The sequence below is a fragment of the Saimiri boliviensis genome, chromosome 15 (assembly GCF_048565385.1).
Source record: "Saimiri boliviensis isolate mSaiBol1 chromosome 15, mSaiBol1.pri, whole genome shotgun sequence".
In the NCBI taxonomy this organism is placed as follows: domain Eukaryota; kingdom Metazoa; phylum Chordata; class Mammalia; order Primates; family Cebidae; genus Saimiri; species Saimiri boliviensis.
Genome location: NC_133463.1, coordinates 91,608,720 through 91,628,873, shown reverse-complemented (window position 1 = coordinate 91,628,873; position 20,154 = coordinate 91,608,720). Strand labels below are relative to the sequence as shown.

The window sequence follows — 20,154 nt, the reverse complement described above, 5'->3', positions numbered from 1 at the left end:
CCAGTAGACCCGCCCACAAGAAATGCTAAAGGGAGTCTTTTAGGCTGAAACAAAAGGAGCTAGAAGCGATATGGAAAAATAACACCCGCAGTGGTAACGACATATGCTGATGTCACAGTCGGTATTATTGTGTGTTTGGTTTGTGGCTCCCATTTTTCCTATATGACTTAAAAGACAAATGTATAAAACAATGATTATAAATCTATGCTAATGTGTACATACTATATAAAGATGTAACTTATGACAATAATAACAAAGGGGGAGGAAGAGATATATATTATTTATATACTGTATGTATATTTTGCATACTATTAAAGCTAAGTTGCTATTAATTCAAACTAGGCTGTTATAAATGTAAGATGTTTATTGTAATGCCCATTGTAACCACTAAGAAAATAACTTTATAATACACAGAAAACAAAACCAGGTGAAGGAATAAAAGCGGTATACCAGAAAAAATTAAACACAGAAGACAATAAAAGAGAAATTGAGGGGAAAAAAGATATAAGACATGCAGAAAATAAACAGCAGGCTGGGCATGGTGGCTCCCACCTGGAATCCCAACACTTTGGGAGGCTGAGGGCTGGTGGGTCACCTGAGGTCAGGAATTCAAGACCAGCCTGGCCAATATGGTGAAACCTGTCTCTGCTAAAAACATAAAAATTAGCCGGGTGTGGTGGCTGACGCCTGTAATCCCAGCTACTTGGGAAGCTGGGGCAGGAGAATTCCTTGAACCCAGGAGGTGGAGGCTGCGGTGAGCTGAGATCGAACCACTGCACTCCAGCCTAGGCAAAAGAGTGAGACCCTGACTCCATATATACATACACGCATACATACGTACGTTTATACATACATACATACATACGTACATACGTACATGCACACACACATGCATACATGCATACATAGCAAAGTGGGAGAAATAGTGCTTCCTTATCAGGAATTCCTTTAAATAGGTTTCAATATCCAGTAAAAAGGTAGAGATTGGCAGAACTGATAAAACAATCAACCAAAAAAACCTCCCATGTTCCTGTTCTATGCTGCCTAAAAGAGATTCATTTTAGGTAGAAAGACACACATAGGTTGAAAGTGAAGAAGGGAAGGGGTAAAAAAAGTTATTTCATGCATATAGAAACTAAAAGAGAGCTGGATGGCTATCCTAATATCAGACAAAATGGACTTTAAATAAAAAATTGTTACAAAAGGCAAAGAAGAACATTATATATTAATAAATGGTTCAGTACAATAAGATGTAACAATTATTAACATTAATGTACTTAATAACAGACCCTCAAAATATATAAAGCACGAACAAAGTGAGAAATAGACAGTTCTACAATGACAATTGGAGACCAAGGAAATAGAGAGCTCGAGCCTTTGTATAAATCAACTAGTCCTCATGGACATACACAAAACATTTCCATTCAACAGCAGTAGAATATACATTCTTCTCAGGTGCACATGAAACACTCTCGAGGGTGGATCATTTGGTCGGGCACACAAAAGGTGTCAATAAGTTTTAAAAGATTGAAATCATATCAAGTATCTTTTCTGACCCTAAGGGAATGAGTCTAGAAATCAGTAGCAGATGGAACCTGTAAAATTCACAACTGTGGAAATTAAACAACACATTCTCAAATCACCAATAGGTTAAGTAAATCCTAAGAGAAGTCAGAAAATACTTCGAGACAAGTGAAAATGAAAACACAGCATGGCCGGGTGTGGTGGCTCACACTTGTAATCCCAGCACCGTAGGGGGCCGAGGTGGGCAGATCACTTGGGGTCAGGAGTTTGAGACCAGCTGGCCGACATGGTGAAATCCTGTCTCTACCAAAAAATACAAAAATTAGCCGAGTATGGGGGCACACCTGGGGTCCCAGCGACTCAGGAGGCTGAGGTGGGAGGATCACTTGAGCCTGGGAGTGTGTGGTTACAGTGAGCAGTGATTACACCACTGGGTGACAGAGCAAGATTCTGTCTCAAAAAAAAAAAAAAAAAAAATTGTATGTGTATATACTTATAATAAATAATCTAAAAATGACATCGAGAAAACTTACAAGAGCATCAAAAAGAATAAATTAGGAATAAACTTAACAAAATAAATGTAAAACTTATCTCCTGTAAACTACAAACATTGTTGAAAGAGATTAAAGAAAATACAAATAAATGGGAAAACCCATGTTTGGGATTGGAAGATGATATTGTAAACAGAGCAATACTTCCTGAACGGATCTAGTGCCATCCCTCTCAGAATGCCAGCTGACCTCTTTATAGAAATTGACAAGCTTATCCTAAAATTTACATGGAATAATTATAAGGGACCCAGAATGGCCAGGGTGGTATTGAAAATAAAGAAGGTTGAAGGACTCACTTCAGATTTTCAAAACTTACAACGCTAAGTAATCTTAGTGGCACTGGCATAAGGACAGACATATAGATCAATGAGATCGCCTGGGAGTCCAGAAATAAGTGGACTCTCATTCTGTCTCCCAGGCTGGAGTGCAGTGGTGCAATCTCGGCTCACTGCAACCTCTGCCTCCTGGGTTCATGCGATTCTCCTGCCTCAGCCTCCCGAATAGCTGGAATTACAGGCGCATACCGCCACACTTGGCAGATTTTTGTATTTTTATTAGAGATGGGGTTTCAACATGTTGGCTGGGCTGGTCTCAGAACTCCTGACCTCAGGTGATCTGCCTGCCTCGGCCTCCCTTAGTGCTGGGATTACAGACGTGATCCACCACTCCCGGCCCTGTCAGCTGATCTTTGGCAAGTACGGGAAGACAATTCAATGGGAGAAAAATCTTTTTTTTTTTTTTTGGTTCTAGGGTTCATGTGCAGGATGTGTAGGTTTCTTACGTAGGTAAATGTGTGCCGTGGTGGTTTGCTGCACCTATCAACACATCACCTAAATATTAAGCCCAGCATGCATTAGCTATTTTTCCTAATGCTGTTTCTCCCCCTACCCCTCTGACAGGTCACAGTGTGCGATGCTCCCTTCCCTGTGTCCATGGGTTCTCATTGTTCAGCTCCCATTTATGAGTGAGAATATGCAGTGTTTGGTTTTCTGTTCCTGTGTTACTTTGCTGAGGATAATGGCTTCTAGCTCCATCCATGTCCCTGCAAAGGACGTGACTTTGTTCCTTTTATGGCATAGTAATCCGTGGTGTATATGTACCACATTTTCTCTATCCAGTCTATTGTTGGTGGGCATTTGGGCTGATGACATGTCTTTGCTATTGTGAATAGTGCTACAATGAATATACACTGCGTGCATTCTTCATAATAGAGTGATTTATATTCCTTTGGGTATATATCCAATGATGGGATTGCTGGGTCACACGGTACTTCTGGTTCGAGTTCATTGACGGATTGCCACAGTCTCTTCCACAATAGTTGAACCTGTTTACATTCCCACCAGGGTAAAAGTGTTATTTCTGCACAGCCTTCTCAGCATCTGCTCTTTCTTGGCTTTTTAGTAATAGCCATTTTGACTGGTATGAGATGGTATCTCATTCTGGTTTTGATTTCTCTAATGATCAGTGATGTTGAGCTTTTTTTCATATGTTTGTTAGCCGCATAAATGTCTTCTTTCGGGAAGTGTCTGTTCCTGTCCTTAGGCCACTTTTAAATGTTTGTTTTTTTTCTTGTAAATTTAAGTTCTTTGTAGACTCTGGTTGTTAGACCTTTGTCAGATGGATAGGTTACAAAAATCTTCTCCCATTCTGTACGTTGTCTGTTTGCTCTGATGATCGTTTCTTTTGCTGTGCAGAAGCTCTTTAATTTAATTAGCTCTCATCTGTCAATTTTTGTTTTTGGTTCACTCTTGTTACCCAGGCTGGAGTGCAATGGTGTAATCTCTGCTGACTGCAACCTCTGCCTCCTGGGTTCAAGCAGTTCTCCTGCCTCAGCCTCCCTAGTAGCTGGGATTTCAGGCATGCACCATCACGCTTGGCTAATTTTGTATTTTTAGTAGAGATGGGTTTCTCCATGTTGGTCAGGCTGGTCTCGCACTCCTGACCTGAGGTGATCCACCCACCTTGGCCTCCCAAAGTGCTGGGATTACAGGTGTTAGCCACTGCACCTGGCCTAGTTAATTTTTGTATAAGGTTTGAGGGGTCCAGTTTCATTCAAGAAAATAATCTTTTTATTTTTTGAGATGGACTCATGCTCTGTCACCCAGGCTGGAGTAGAGTGGCACCATCTTGGCTCACTGCAACCTCTGCCTTCCAGATTCAAGTGATTCTCCTGCCTCAGCGTCTAGAGTAGCTGGTATTATAGGTGTGTGCCACCATGCCCAGTTAATTTTTGTATTCTTAGTAGAGACAGGGTTTCACCGTGTTGGCCAGGCTGGTCTCGAACTCCGGACCTCAAGTGATCCACCTGCCTTGGCCTCTCAAATTTCTGGGATTATAGGCATGAGCCACCGCGCCCAGCCTGAGAAAATAATGTTTTTAACAAATGGTGCTGGGATCACTGGATATCCATGTTACAAAAGAATGGTGTTGGATTCCTACTTCACAGCATGTACGAGAGTTAAATCAGAATGGAGAAAAGGCCTAAATATAAGAGCAGAAACCATAGAAGTCTTAGGCGAAAACTTGGGGGTCGGTCTGCGTGACCTTGGATTTGGCAATGGATTCTGAGATATAACACGAAAAGCATAACCAACAAGTGAAACAATAGATAAACTGGACTTCATCAACATCAAAACTTCTGTGTTTCAAAAGATGTTATTAAGAAAGTGAAAACACAATGCAAACAATTGGGGAAAATATTTGCAAGTGATATATTTGAGGAGGGACTGTATCCAGTGTATGTAAAGAATCTCACACGTCAACAAGAAGAAGACAGTCCAGTTTAAAAATGGGCGGCGGTCTGGGCAGGATGGCTCATGCCTGAAATCCCAGCACTTTGGGAGGCCGAGGTGGCAGGATCACTTGAGTCCAGGAGTTCAAGACCAACCTGGGCAACATAGTGAGACCTTGTCTCTATTTTTGTATAGAAATTTAAAAATAACATGGATCTAGATATGTATTTCTCAAAGATACACAAATGGCCAGTAAGCACACCTACAGAGGCTCAACATCATTAGTCATCAGGGAAATACAGATCAAACCACATTGTAATATCACTTTACACCCACTAGGATGGTTGTAATGTTAAAGAATCAGATGAAAACACATATTGGCAAGGATTTGGAGGAATTGGAACCCTCGTACATTTCTGGTGGGAATGTAAAATGGTGCAGCAGCTTTGAAAAACAATCTGGCAGCTCCTCAGACAGTTGAGCGTAGTTACCATATGACCCAGTAATTATACTCCTAGATACATCCAAGAGAAATGAAAACGTGTCTGCACAGAATTCGTACATGAATGTTTATAGCGGCATTATTCATAATAGCCCAGAGGAGGAAGCACCCCAAATGTCCACCAACTAATGAATGAATAAACAAAACGTGCTGGGTCGAGGGTGGGGATGGGTACTCTCGGAACTGCTGACTGGCTGTTCCCCATCAGCAGAAGCTGCAGGGGAGAGGGGAGCGCTTCCCAGCTGGGGAAGGTGTCTTGCACTCCAAGCAGGGGTTTCAGGGCACCAGGCAGATTCCTGGGCATTTGGCATAGTGTAACTATTCAGGACAGCGGCTCTCAGTTCAGCAGGTATTTCCAGAGCACGCATTGAGGGGCGGGCCAGGCGACGGGGCCAGGATGAGTCAAACACGGCTCTCCGTCCCTGAGACCGCTTGATGTAACAGGCTGGACGGGGATAAGCTCACCTGGGTACCGTGCCATGGCCATACGGTAGAATAGTATTCAGGCTCTTCCATGCGGTAGCGTGAATCAGTACTCCTGGCTACCGTTAGGGTTTTTTGTTTTGTTTTGCTTTTACGGCTGAATACGGTAGCCAGGAGCACTGATTCACGCTACCGCGTGGAGGAGCCTGAAGACATTATGCGTACTGAAAGAAGCCAGCCGCAAAAGGCCGCACACGTGATTCCACGCACATGGGGTATTGAGAATAGGCAGATTCACGCAAACAGACAGTAGATTCGTGGTTGCTTAGAGCTAGGGAGGGGGTGGGGAGAGGGAAGGGGTGTCCTAACTAAAAGGGGGGAGGTTTCTTGTTGGGGTAATGAAAGTGCTCTAAATGGATTACGGTAATGTTTGCATATACCTGTGAATATGCTAAAAAGCAGTGAATTATACACTTTAAATGGGTGAATTGCACGGTTATATGAATTACATCTCAGTGAAGCGGTCATTAAAAAAGATTCATCAGGGTCACAGGCATCATTGTGGCAGAAAAGGCACAGTCATGGTTCGGGGCCACACTGGGACACCCCCGGGAGGCACCACGGGCTCTGCAGGCCCAGGCCACGAGGAGTGGGGCCCTGCCCAGGCCGGGGTGGCCTCAGTCTGTGACCCATCAGAGTCACTGACAAGGTTTCAGCAGCTGCCTTGCTGAGGCCCCTGGACAGGAGACAGGACGCCTGTGGGTCCATGACTGCTGGACGCCATGGGCGGAGCCGGAGTCCTGAGTTAACAGACACCCACTGTCAGCGTGTCCTTAAGAGATTTCGGTCCCATCGCTTTATGTTCTAACAGGTACAAGGGATTGCTCAACCTGCTGATGATTTCTGCTTGACTTATGTAGATTTGTGAGTTAAAAAACCTGGGTCCCCACACAAGCACCTTGAAAAGCACTTGAAGAGCGCATTGGAGAGGACTGTGAATCTGCTGCGTTTCTGTGGTTATTTCCTTATTTACAACGCTCAGCCAGGTTTGTTACATCCGACAACTGAATTAAAAAGAAAAGCAGAAGCAAGGAGCCGACCCGCACCCTGTAATCCCAGCACTGCCAGAGCCAAGGTGGGGGGATCACTTACACCAGGGCAGGGTCTTTCCAGAAGAAGCTGTGGGGGTGGGGGGTGCTGAGGGGAGGGGTGCTGAGGGGAGGGGGTCCTGAGATGAGGGGGTGCTGCGGGGAGGGGGTGCTGAGGGCTGGCAGTCAGAGCGGGTCCCCGGCCCCCTGTCCCTGGCCGCCTGCCCCAGGCTCACTGCGGTCCCGGTCCCGCCGTCCCGACCTGCGGAGGTTCCAGGTGTGACCCGCGGAACAGGAGCCGGTGTTCAGTGCGGTCGCTGTTTCAGTGTCTGGAGCTCCCCGTGGGGCCCCGTGTCCCCGGCCCCTCCAGACGCCCTGCCACACGGCCTGGCCCTGAGCCCTCAGGAGCCCGAGGCCCTGCGGTCCCAATGCCCCCGCCACCTGCCCTGGGCACAGGGCCAGGTCGGAAGCTCCTGGCGTCTGTTTCGCCGGGTGGAGCCCGTCGGGCCCACGGCCAGTGTTTTCTGATTTCCTGCCTCTCCGACGCCCAGCTCTGACCACGCGGTGGTACCTTCTGTCTTGGTCAGAGATCACTCCTGGCCACCTGGTCTCTGAGCCTCCCCCATCTCTAGTCCACTGGCCTGGTTATTTTCTCCCCATCTGACAACACTCGTGGTTGTGGCTGCCCTCGGCCGGAGCGGCTTTGATGTGCCTGAAGCCTGGCGGAGCCGCCCTCAGCCCGGCCTGCTTTCCGCCCCATGCCCGCCCCCATGCCTGCTCTCAGCTCCCAAATGCTGCTGGACAAGGCAGAGCCCACACGGGGCTGCGCCCTGCAGCGCAGGCACAGAGCACACGTCCCGACAGACCCTCCGCGTGCTCTCAGTTCCGTCCCCCCGTTTTCACTCTCTTTCAGACTTTCCTGGCTGCGTCCCTGCTCTCAGAGAACAACACTGGCACAAAGAACATGGAAGCCATGGGTCTGGAGTTCCTTCGCTTCCCACCGCCGGGCATCCACATCCACACCCTGCTTTCTCCTTCCCCTTCCCTTCCAGGCCGTGGAAGAGACGCTCTTCTGTCAGCCAAGAGCACCCCCTACCCCATAATGTACCCCTTTTATCTTGAGTGTTTTCCAACAGTCTCTCCGGCCTCTTCCTTCCACAGACAAACAAACTCAGGTCTCTGTCACCCTGGAAAGAAGCTCTGAACGCCATGCCCTCCCAGCGACTGCCCTCTCCCGGTCCACTGCCCTCCCCCCAAGGCCAAGTTTACGAATTGAGTATCTCCATCATCTTTCTCTCCACCCTGGTCGGCCTTTCCACCTATGATGGGGTGGAAGCCAAGGCCGTGAACGCCGATGTCACGAATTGTCCACCAAATGCTGCGGATATTTTTAGTAATTTTCTTACTTGACCTCTTGGCAGCCTTTACCTTGCCGACAGGGTTCCTTTTGAAGCTGTCCCTTTTGGCTTTTGTGACACTGCACTTTTGAGGTTTCGCTGGCCTCTCTGCGTGCGCCTTTGCCAGCGCCTCTCCCTGCACTCAGCCAGGACCTCAGTCTCCTGCGCACTCCCTTCCCAGATGGCCTCACTCCTACCTCAGCTTGAATTATCACCAACTCTTGAATCTTTTTTTTTTTTTTTTTTGAGACAGAGTCTAGCTCTGTTGCCCAGGCTGCAGTGCAGTGGTGCAATTTCAGCTCCCTGCAACCTCTGCTTCCCGGATTGAAGCGACTCTCCTGCCTGAGGCTCCCATGTGGCTGGGAATACACGTACCGACCACTACGCCCAGCTAATTTTTGTATTTTCAGTGGAGACAGTGTTTCACTGTGTTGGCCAGGCTAGTCTCAAACTCCTGATTTCATGATCCGCCCGCTTTGGCCTCCGAAAGTGCTGGGATTACAAGCGTGAGCCACCATGCCTGGCCACAGCATAAACACACTCAAACACCCACATAACACATACATATCATACACACTCTTACACACATTCACACATACACAGCAACTCACACACTCACACACAGCCATATGCACACATTCACTCACAAATCACACTGTCACAGCAGATGCATCACGTCCTCTCACACACTCATGCACATTTTCTTCTTCTTTTCTTTCTTTCTTTCTTTTTTTTTTTTTTGAGACAGAGTCTCAGTTAGTCATCCCGGCTGGAGTGCAGTGGCGTGATCTTGGGTCACTGCGACCTCTGCCTCGTGGACTCAAGCCATTCTCCTGCCTCAGCCTCACCAGTAGCTGGGATTACAGGTGCCCGCCACCACACCTTGCTAACGTTTTTGTTTTTAGTACGAACCGGGTTTCACCATGTTGGCCAGGCTGCTCTTGAACTCCTGACCTCAGGTGATCTGCCTGCCTCGGCCTCCCAAAGTGCTGGGATTACAAGCATGAGCCACTGAGCCCAGCCCACATTTTCTTTTTTTTATGTTTTATTTTATGTTTTAAAATTTTTAAATATTTAAAAATTACATTTAATTGTCTTTTTACAATACTGCTCCTTGTGCTGGGCATGGTGGCTCACACCTGTGGTCTCAGCACTTTGGGAGGCCAAGGTGGGAGGATCACCTGAGGTCAGATGTTTGAGACTAGTGTCGCTAACATGGTGAAACTCCATCTCTACTAAAAACACACAAACACACACACACACATGCACACACACACAATTAGCTGTGCGTGGTGGCATGCACCTGTAATCTTAGCTACCTGGGAGGCTGACACAGGAGAATCGCTTGAACCCAGGAGGCAGAGGGTGCAGTGAGCTGAGACTGTGTCACCTGCGCTCCAGTCTGGGTGACAGACTGAGACTTTGTCTCTAAATAAATAAAAAATAAAAAATAAAAATTTAAATATTAAAATAATGACATTTTCTTTTCTTTCTTTCTTTTTTTTTTGAGATAGTCTCACTCAGCCAGCCAGGCTGGAGTGCGGTGGCACAATCTCAGCTCACTGCAACCACCGCCTCCCAGGTTCAAGTGACTCTCCCCTCTCAGCCTCCTGAGTAGCTGGGATCACAGGCGCCCACCATCATGCCTGGCTAATTTTTGTATTTTAAGTAGAGACAGGATTTCACCATGTTGGCCAGACTGGTCTTGAACTCTTGACCTTAGGCGATCCGCCCACCTTGGCCTCCCAAAGTGCTAGGATTACAGGTGGGAGCCAAGGAGCCCGGCCACATTTAATTTGCTTTTTAACGCCTAGGCAGGATGCCCACAGTCAACCTCATACACATTTTCCTACACACATTCATACACACTCATTCACACACCCACGCTGCACACTCCATACACCACACAGAGTATGTGTGCTGCATAAGTGTGTACCCCACGTACTCTCATACCACATTCACACACACACCCACATTACACACACACCCACATTACACACACACACCACATTACACACACACCCACATTACACACACACCCACATTACACACACACACCACCACATTACACACACACCCACATTACACACACACCCACATTACTCACACACCCACATTACACACACACCACCACATTACACACACACACCCACATTACACACCCACACCCACATTACACACACGTTCACACACACCCACACACATTACACACACATTGCACGCACATTACACACACACATTCACACACACATTACAGACACACACACCACATTACACACACACCCACATTACACACACACATTACACACACATTCACACACACATACACACACCCACATTACACATACATTACACACACATTGCACACACACACATGCACACACATTCACACACATTACAGACACACACACCCCCACATTACACACACCCACACACATTACACACACACATTCACACACACCCACACACATACACACACATTACACACACATTGCACACACACACATTACACACACACATTCACACACATTACACAGACACACACACACCAGCACATTACACACACCCACATTACACACACACACACACACACACACACACGAGTTGGGGCTTTAACCGCACCTCTGTTTCACATTCCTGCAGTCCCCAGGGCCAGGCATTCGTACAAGTGTCTTCTACGTGCAGCACGTTCCTTTCCCCTTCACAACCACCTGGCTGGGCTCGCCTCCTCCAGAAAGGCTTCCCTAACCCTCAAAGCGTGACCGTTTGGGAGCTGGAAGATCTGCAGTGGTCCAAGGGTTCCCTCTATGAGACCTGAGAGGCGAGGGCCTGCTTGCTTAGCCTGGAAGCATGAAACCAGCGTCTAGAAACAGGAAGTTCTCTGTCTTCCTTTCCGTTCCTTTTCTTTCTTTCTTTCTTTTGGTCTTCTCTCTCTCTTTCCCCTTCCCTTTCCCCTCCTTTCTTGCATTAGAGGCAGGGTCTTGCCCTGTCGCCCAAGCTGTAGCGCTCACTGCAGCCTCCACTTCCTGGGCTCCAGTGATCCTCCCACCTCAGTCTCAAATAGCTAGGACTACAGTCATGTGCCACCATGCCCAGTGAACAGTGAAATTTCCTTGTATTTTTTTGAGACAGAGTCACTCTGTCACCCAGGCTGGGGTGCAGTTGATCTCAGCTCACTGAAACCTCCACCCCCCCGGTTCAAGTGATTCTCCTGCCTCAGCATCCCAAGTAGCGGGGACTACAGGTGCCTGCCACTGCACCCAGCTAATTTTTGTGTCTTTAGTAGAGATGGGGTTTCACCATGTTGGCCAGGCTGGTCTCGAACGCCTGACCTCAGGCGATCCACCTGCCTCGGCCTCCCAAAGTGCTGGGATTCCAGGTGTGAACCACTGTGCCCGACCTATTATTAGTTTTTGAGGTGGAGTCTCGCTCTGCCACCCAGGCTGCAGTGCAGTGGGGTCCGTCTTTACTCACTGCAAACTCCACCTCTTGGGTTCAAGCAATTCTCCCGCCTCAGCCTCGCGAGTGGCTGGGATTATAGGCACACACCACCATGGCCGGCAAATTTTTGTATTTTTCGTAGAGACAGGGTTTCGCCATGTTGCCCAAGCTGATCTCAAACTCCTGACCTCAGATGATCCACTCGCCTCGGCCTCCCAAAGTGCTGGGATTGCAGGTGTGAGCCACTGTGCCTGGCCCCGTGAGTATTATTTTTGTTACCCTGTCCGTTGTGTCTGTCATTAGAGGTGTAACATTTAAAACTAGAGGGCTCTGTGTGCTTGTGATCAGTAAGGGGGAGCCGAAGACCAGCTCTATGCTACATTCAGGTTGGGTGCCAGGGAACCCAGTGGGTAGGGAGCAGGGAATTGAGACAGGAGGGGAGTGAGCACAAGCCTGAGGGGCTTTAGCCGCTGGAAAGACCGAAGTTATCGGTCAGAAACATGTCTAGTTTGGAGTGAGCATGTTCCAGTGACTCACTGGGCCTGGAGGGTCTGGAGGGATCTTGACTTCTGGTGGAGTGTTGCAGCTGCGCCGTGGGTGGGCTGGCTGAGGGTGGAGGGACGGGGCCTGGACCCAGCCCCTGGGAGCAGCCTGGATTAAGATGAGCCGAGTGCGTGGACAGCCTGGCTTGAGAACTCAGAAAGAGGGGCGTGGAGCAAGGCCGTGAGCCTCAGATGCCATGCAGGCGTGGGGAAGGACGCGGCGCTAGGAAGCCACTGGTGGCCATTCTAGAGCAGCAGCGTCAGGGTTCATTGCCAAGCTGTAGAGGCCTCCATAGGCAGAGGCCAGAAAGAGCCGAGCTGTCCTCTCAGGGAAGGAGGATTTTACACCTGACGGTGGACAGGGGAGAGGGCCAGGTACCGCGCTGCGATGGAGGCAGGTCATTGCAGGGGTGGGTGGGCTCTGAGCCCCTGTGGAGAGGTCGCCCCGGTCAGGAGGGAGTGCAGCCTTCTCCAGGGCAGGAAGCGCATCGTATGGCGAGCTGGGCACGTCAGAGCAGTGAGGGCGAGGAGGGCCCGCCCCCCCGACGTCCTGAGCCCCCTCCTCTCCGGTGCAGCCCCCCACTTCCCTCCCCACTCTCACCGGACCCAGGCCTCTTACCATTGCTCTGGCGCGGGGGAAGGCCTGCTGCTGCCTCACCGAGCCCACTCGTGAACGTGCCGACGCCGAGCCCAGCTGCCTGGGTCTTGATGGCGGACCTGAGCTCGTGATTCTCCCGAATGAGCCGCACCAGCTTCTTCAGTTCCTCGTTTTCCCGCACCAGCCTCTCTATCTGATGCCGAAGCCCCTCGTAATTGGTGAGTAGAGACATGCCCCGGGGCAGCGGGAAGGGTGTGGCCGTGGGAGGGTACTGCGCCTGGAGGCTGCCCAGGGCCCCGGGCCTTGCCCGGGCTGAAGGAGGTGCCGAGTCTGCAAGGCTGGCCCCGCGGGCTGGGTATTGTGAGGTCAGAGGCCATGGCCTCCTCCTTGCCCTCTCTGCCCTGACACACTCAGCTCTGCATGCCACCAGGCCTGTGCACAGGTCTCGCCTCGGCCTGGAATGTCCTGACCCTTTCTCTGTCTGGCCAGGTCATCCTCAAGGTGCCTGTCCTGCGACGCTTCCTCTCCCCAGTTCACTGCTGCCTCTGGGCTTCCCCAGCAGCTGCGTCCTGTGTCCTAAGCTCCCCCTGGTTCCAGTCAGTGCCAGCTGCTCAGTGCTCTGCACGGGCTTTACAGCGAGGTCCGGGATGGTGCCACTTTCCTGGAATCCCCAGTGGCCAGCAGAGGGCTTGGTACGACACATGCAGGTAGCCAGTAAACGCTTGTAGAATGAAAACTCACCACCCCGCCTTCCTGGCCGGGGTGCCCCTTCCTTACAACCTTGCACGTACCTGGGTTTAGCCTCTCAGCCTTCTCCTGGGATGCGGTGCCTTCAAGGCCTGGACACTGGCCCGTGACTTCTTCTGACCCAGGTGCTCAGCGTCTTTATCTTCCTGTTGGCCCAGGCGCTCTCTGCAACCTGGAGTTTCCATTTCTGGTGACTCAGGGTTACCTTTTGCAAATCCCCCATTGGTGCCTTCTCTGCGCTGGGATCTCTGTTGTCTAGCTCCTTGAAATTTTCCGACCATAGTCCTTCAAGAACCCAAGACTGTATTCCTCACTTGGTTCTAAGAACTCGGGACCCAGTCCTCACGATGCTCCCCTTCTCTTAGAGCTATCTGCAGAGACCTCTGTGGGCCTGGCCTGGAGTACTGAGTGAGGTCACGTCGTCTTCACCTCCACTGGCTCTGTGGCTCTTCTCTTCAAACCTCTTTTTGGGCCAGGGAGAGATAGCAAAGTTCAGGTGCAGGCTAGAGGGCAGACTCCTGGCAGAGTGTGGGGAGGAGGAAGGGGGAAAATACCAGCTAGGGCTGGGATCAGTCTGAGTTGAGCATTCTACACGGACCTCACAATGGGGGGCCTACTGCCAGCCCTCTTCTGATGCTTCCGCCTGTAATCCTGGCTGAGTCCTCTGGCCCTGGGGACCAGAGCCCCCAAAAACCAGAGTTGAGGTCTCTTCAGTTACCCCTCTGACTTCATAGAGTGTCTCTGTTGGGCTTTCCTTCAGCATGTGAAAATTAGCTTATCATGTTCTTATTCCACTGCTGGCCTCTTGGGTTGAGGCAGTCTGTGATGGTTCCATTTTATGTGTCAGTTTTCTAGGCTAGAGTGGCCAGGTGTTTGGTCAAAAATCTGGATAGACATCACTGTGAGACTATTATATGCTTGTAGCTATTAATCACATCTGTGAATAGCTGCAAGGTGTTGACTGCAGGTGAAGGAGGTTACCTTCAGTCATTCGGTGAGCCTCACCCATTCACTTTTTTAAATTCACTTTTTACTTTTGTTTGTTTATTTATTTGTTTTCTGAGGCAAGATTTCAGTCTGTTGCCCAGGCTGCAATGCAGTGACATCATCCTACCTCACTGCAGCCTCGGCCTCTCAGCCGAACAGCTAAGACAGGTGTGTGCCACCACATTCGGCTAATTTTTATTAAAAACTTTTATTTAGAGATAGGAGTCTTAGTACATTGCCCAGGCTGGTCTCAAACTCCTGGGCTCAAGCCATCCTCCTGCCTCAGCCTCCCAGAGTGCTAGGATTGCAGGTGTGAGCTACCATGCCTGGCAGAAGAAGTTAAGAGTGAAAGAAACCCTGAAGTTTTCTGGAAAAGAAGGAATTCTGTGTGAAGATTGTAGCACAGAAATCCTGCCCGAGTCTCCAGCCTGCCCTACAGATTTTGGACTTGCCAGCCCCCACAATTATGTGACCAAGCCCTTAAAATAAATCTCCTAATATCAAAGAACTCTGGCTGATACACCATCTGCACTTCCCTTTGTATATGCCAGTGTTCCTTCCTCCAGAAATAAATGTTGAGCACCAACTGTGGCGGGCATTGTGTTAGGAACTGGGGGTTCGGGCCGGGCGCAGTGGCTCACGCCCGTAATCCTGGCACTTTGGGAGGCCAGGGTGGGTGGATCACCTGAGGTCAGGAGTTCAAGACCAGCCTGGCCAACATGGTGAAACCCCATCTTTTTTTTTTTTTTTTAAAGGAATTGGGGGTTCCATGCTAGTCAGAGCAGGCATTGTCCCCAACTCATCAACTTTAGCATCTAGTGGGGAGTGGCTGTGAGTCGAACGATCACACGTAGATGCTGAGTTTCCCCTGTGATGAATGCTGCTGGGAGGGGCGCTGGTGCTGGGGGAGAGTGCAGCAGGTGGGCCAGATCCAATCAGGGGGTGTGCCCCACCGAAGAAACCAAGTGTGGTGGAGCAAAGGTGCGTGGGGAGAGTGTGTGCTGGGGAGGAGCGGAGGGCCCGGGTCGGGACAGGGCCTGTGGCTGTGACCTTGAGTGATCTTCATCCTAAGGCCTTGGGAAGCCCTTGCAGGGCCCGAGGGAAGGACGTGTGGGAACAGACGGGGGGGAAAAGCTCCGAGCAGCACTGTAAGCTGCCACAGTCGTCCGGCTGGTTCACAGGGGGTGCCGTGGGCAGAGCCGAGAAACGTGTGGTGGTGCTGGACGGGCTGGTTTTGGGGTTGGCTCGGATGTGGTGACGAAGGTGAGATCGAGGGCAGGGTGGCCGTGCAGCCTCTGGTGTGGGCGGTGGAGCGCTGGTTAGACCAGCCCAATAGGGAGGAGAACCAAGTTGAGAGTGAATATTTGGGGTCAGGTTTGGATGTGCTGCTGGGATCAGGATGTCCAGGAGCTGTGCCAGGAGGCAGGGGGTTCCTGCTCCCAGTCCCAGCAGAGAGCCTGCCGCTGGGGACGGAAGGCTGCACGTTGGAGGTATCAGCTCCTAGACGGCAGCTGGAGCCGTACGAGTGCACGAGGTTGCCCGGGAATTGCAATCAAGTGACAGAGAGCGGGCCTTCACCCACTGTGCCCAGTAGAGCCAGACAAGGCTGCAGAGGTCACAGAGCAGAAGTGCCCACAGCGACGGAAAACCTAGGTGGTCGGCCCGGAGAAGCCGCAGCAGAGGCTGTTCCAAGGTCATGTGCAGCAGCTTCCAGTGAGGCTGAGGGTCGGAGGGGACCAGGACTGAAAAGGCCTCAGCTTGAGGGACTTGGGAGCCACTGGTGACATACCAAGGGCCGTTTCGGTGAAGCTGTTTGGCCAACTCCAGATTGACAGGTGTGAGAAGCGAGGGGGAGGGGGAGGGGGAGGGGAGGGGGGGAGGAGGGGAGGGGGAGGGGAGGGGGAGGGAGAGGGGAGGGGAGGGGAGGGGAGGGGGAGGGGAGGGGGAGGGGAGGGGAGGGGGAGGGGCACACAGCCCTCGCCGAGGTTTGCTTGTGGAGAAACGCGGGCAGAGCTGGAGGCAGGTTGTCTCCCTCCTCCTACTGCCAGGGAGGCCTGTGGCCCTCCACACCGCTGCTGCTCCCAGCCCCTCCTTAGAGTCACATCACGGCAGAGGCTTTCGGATGACCCCAGGGTCCTTTGACATGCCCCAGAATGCTAAGCGGCAGCCTCCTGCTCCTTTCTTCGTTAACCTTCTCCAGGCTCCCTCTGCCCCCCCCAGTCCTCGTTCCTCCTCATTCAAAGTTGCTTTTTCTTTTTGTTCTGTTGTATATACAGTGTCCTTTGGTATCCAGGTCTGCTGGGTTTGAGCTCCGTGTGAAGAGGGCCGCGATCTGGGGAGTCGGATTCCTGCAGAAGTGTACCCACATCCATCTGGACGATGTGTCTGGGGGCCAGAGTCTGGGGCGTGGGAAACCCTGGGCCTCTGTGCTGCTCCCGGTCCTGCCCTGCTGAGCTCCCGGACAGTGGCACTTGGGAAGACTCCTGGGTCCTGGCCGCAGGGACGCTGGGCCTGCAGGAGTGACAGGAGGCTCCGGGGGTGCACTCGGGCTGTGCGGGCTCCCCGCGAACCCGCCTCCAGTGTTGCCCCACTTGCTTTTGCTGAGTCAGACCTCCTCATTCCAGCCTCGGGTCACCGGCTTCTGCACAGCCTGTCCCCATTCAGATCTGCCTCATCTGATTCAGCTCCGCATTTCAGCTTGGCAGGGCCTTCAGGGATCTTTGCTCCTTTCTTGGCTCGGGATTCTCGGCATGTTTAACAAGTTTCCTTCTGAAGCCATCTTTTCAAGGCATAAAGTTGCCAGAGAACGAGGGCCCGTGGCTGGGAGCCTCTGTCCCATCCGCCTGACAGGCTGCTTCGGTGCTGGGCGTGCTGAGGGACGCCTCCTGGGCCGGGGCCGTCCGCTATGCGTCCCCGCGCTGCTGGCCACGTGAGCGTTTCAATCCTGCCTGCTGTGGCCGTTTCACTCCAGGTCTGCGTCTGGCGAGGGATGCCGACGGGGAGCTGTCCTGTCCACGCTCCCGCAGGGTCGGCTGGCGGCCAGTGCCCTCCTGGACGTCGCCAGTGGCTCCTCTCCATGGCTGACATCTGTTGAGGTTTACCGTACACCAGGCACTGTTGCGACAGTCCTAACAAGCCCCCAAAGCAGCTAGTAGCCCATCCGGCAGGCGGGGCCGCTGAGGCACTGCGTCTTTCAGCATTTCCAGCTGTCGGGGTCCGGGCTTGGTACAGGCAGCCTAGTCTTCCATCTGCCGTTCTCACCTCGAGCTTCGCGTCTGCGCTGCAGCCTCTCTCCGCACAGCTGCCAAGGCGGATGTGTGTGTCTTTCTGACACCCCATCGGAGCTGGGCTCTGCCCAGAGGAAGGACTTATATCCCAGGAGAGGACGAGGGCCACAGCAAACTGTGCTCTGCAAACCAGAGCCCAGCACAGGCCCCCGCACATAGTAGGTGCTCAATAAATACATGAGCGTATTTTTATTCAGCTTTTTTCTTTTTTCTAAAAGAATGGCACCATGAAGCTGGAGAAGCTGCTGTATACTAGCAGTTGAAATGGACGAGATAAAAACTGGCTTCTGAGTGTCTGAGGACATGTCCCTGGGTTTCCAAGGAAGCCATTGTCCCTTTGATGAGTCTGGAGGGCCCTGGGGAGGCCGGCAGCCCCCAGGAGAGCAGCGATATGTGCTTGTCCACCTGGGGCCTGCCAGTCAGGAGCTGGGGCGAGCGGCCTCAGAGGAAAGTCTCCTGAAGTCTTGGCTAGAAGTAGAGACTTTGGTGATATGAACTTGGTCATCAACCCCAGGGGCCATCCAGTTACCCCTCATAGAGGGCTTGGGGACTAAAAGCCAGGGAAAGAGACCAGGAGGGCTTTGTTAGGCTTTGGACCCTTGGTAACTTATCCGGCTAATCAAAAAAAAAAAAATGTTTTCCTTTTTTTGTAGAGACAAGGTTTCACTATGCTGCCCAGGTTGGTTTTGAACCCCTGGGCTCAAGCAATCCTCCTGTCTTGGCCTCCCAAAGTGCTGAGATTATAGGTGTGAGACACTGAGCCGACCCCTATGCAGATTTCTGTTGCTCTTATGTATATATATATATGGTTGCCTCCTTCCAGAACTCTGTCCTAGAACTATGCTTAGCTTCTTCAGCTTCCCTGACCTTTGACTTTTATCTCAGCGAGATGTTACTGCTTCGCCTGGGACTGCTTTCTGTCCCATGGCCTGAAATGTGCCTCTAGGAGGGAAGCCAGGATGATGGCAGTGTTCCTGTCTCAGGGCCACAGTCCTCCGCTGCCTGTTGGATCACAGGACAGTTTTACAAGATGTTTGCATAATTTCTGAAAATCATTGTTTCATAACCTTTTTTTTTTTTGTTTGAGACAGTTTTGCTCTGTCACCCTGACTGGAGTGCAGTGGCGGAACCTCAGTCCTGGCTCACTACAACCTCTGCCTCCCTGGTTCCAGTGATTCTCGTGCCTCAGCCTCCCAAGTAGCTGGGATGACAGGCGTGCACCGCCGTGCCCAGCTACTTTTTGTATTTTTAGTAGAGACAGGATTTCACCATGTTGGCCAGGCTGATCTCAAACTCCTGACCTCAAGCGATCCACCTGCCTTGGCCTCCCAAAGTGCTGGGATGACAGGCGTGAGTCACCGTGCCCAGCTGTTTCATAACATTTTTTAGTTGTTTGTAGTGGAGTGTGCATGTAAATCCTGGTTCTATCTTAGTCCTTTGTGGCCAGAAGTCTCCATATGTATTTTAAAAATTGATTGTTCTGCATTGGTTTGTAGGAATTCTTTTTACATTTTTTAGGAAAATCCATTGTCTGTTGCATGTGCTATGAATATCTCTCCCAGTTTTTTTTTTTTTTTTTTTTTTTGAGACGGAGTTTCGCTCTTGTTACCCAGGCTGGAGTGCAATGGCGCGATCTCAGCTCACCGCAACCTCCGCCTCCTGGGTTCAGGCAATTCTCCTGCCTCAGCCTCCTGAGTAGCTGGGATTACAGGCACGCGCCACCATGCCCAGCTAATTTTTTGTATTTTTGGTAGAGACGGGGTTTCACCTTGTTGACCAGGATGGTCTCGATCTCTTGACCTCGTGATCCACCCGCCTCGGCCTCCGAAAGTGCTAGGATTACAGGCTTGAGCCACCGCGCCCGGCCTAATTATTTTTGAGATGGGGTCTAGCTATATTGCCTAGGTAAGTCTCACACTCCTGGACTCAAATGATTCTCTTACCTTGGCCTCCCTTATTATTTTTCAATTTTATTTAAGGTGTCTTTTGATGAACAAAAGTTCTTAATTTTGATAATGTTGAATGTTTTTTGTAATAATGCTTTCATGTATTTCAAGACAAAAGTTATAAAGTTTTGCTTTTGAGATTTATATTTTTCATCCAGCAATGGTGGATTTTTATGTACAAAGTAGGCACCCAGTTTCGTCTTTAAAATGTGTGTGGTTCTATTTGACGTTTTCTGTTATATTCCTTTTTTTTCCTTTTGGTCTATTCTTGCATTAATATCACACGGTTTTAATTGTGACTGTTTTATAATATGTTCTGATATCAGGGCTAGTCCCCATCCAGAATCTTCTCCAGAAGAAGTATCAGGAGTTTTTGAGTATTAATCTTG

At 50.6% G+C, this 20,154-nt stretch overlaps 1 protein-coding gene across 1 annotated transcript in view; it reads right to left on the bottom strand.

Annotated features, from left to right (window-relative positions):
* LOC101028588 (speriolin) overlaps positions 1-13,262 on the bottom strand; it is a 31,188-nt gene extending 17,926 nt beyond the window's left edge. Inside the window, exon 1 of the mRNA XM_003942056.4 lies at positions 12,820-13,262. Coding sequence (XP_003942105.2) covers positions 12,820-13,030 — 211 coding nt within the window. The 5' untranslated portion in view covers positions 13,031-13,262. The remainder of the gene's footprint in view (positions 1-12,819) is intronic.
* Positions 13,263-20,154: the final 6,892 nt, after the last annotated feature.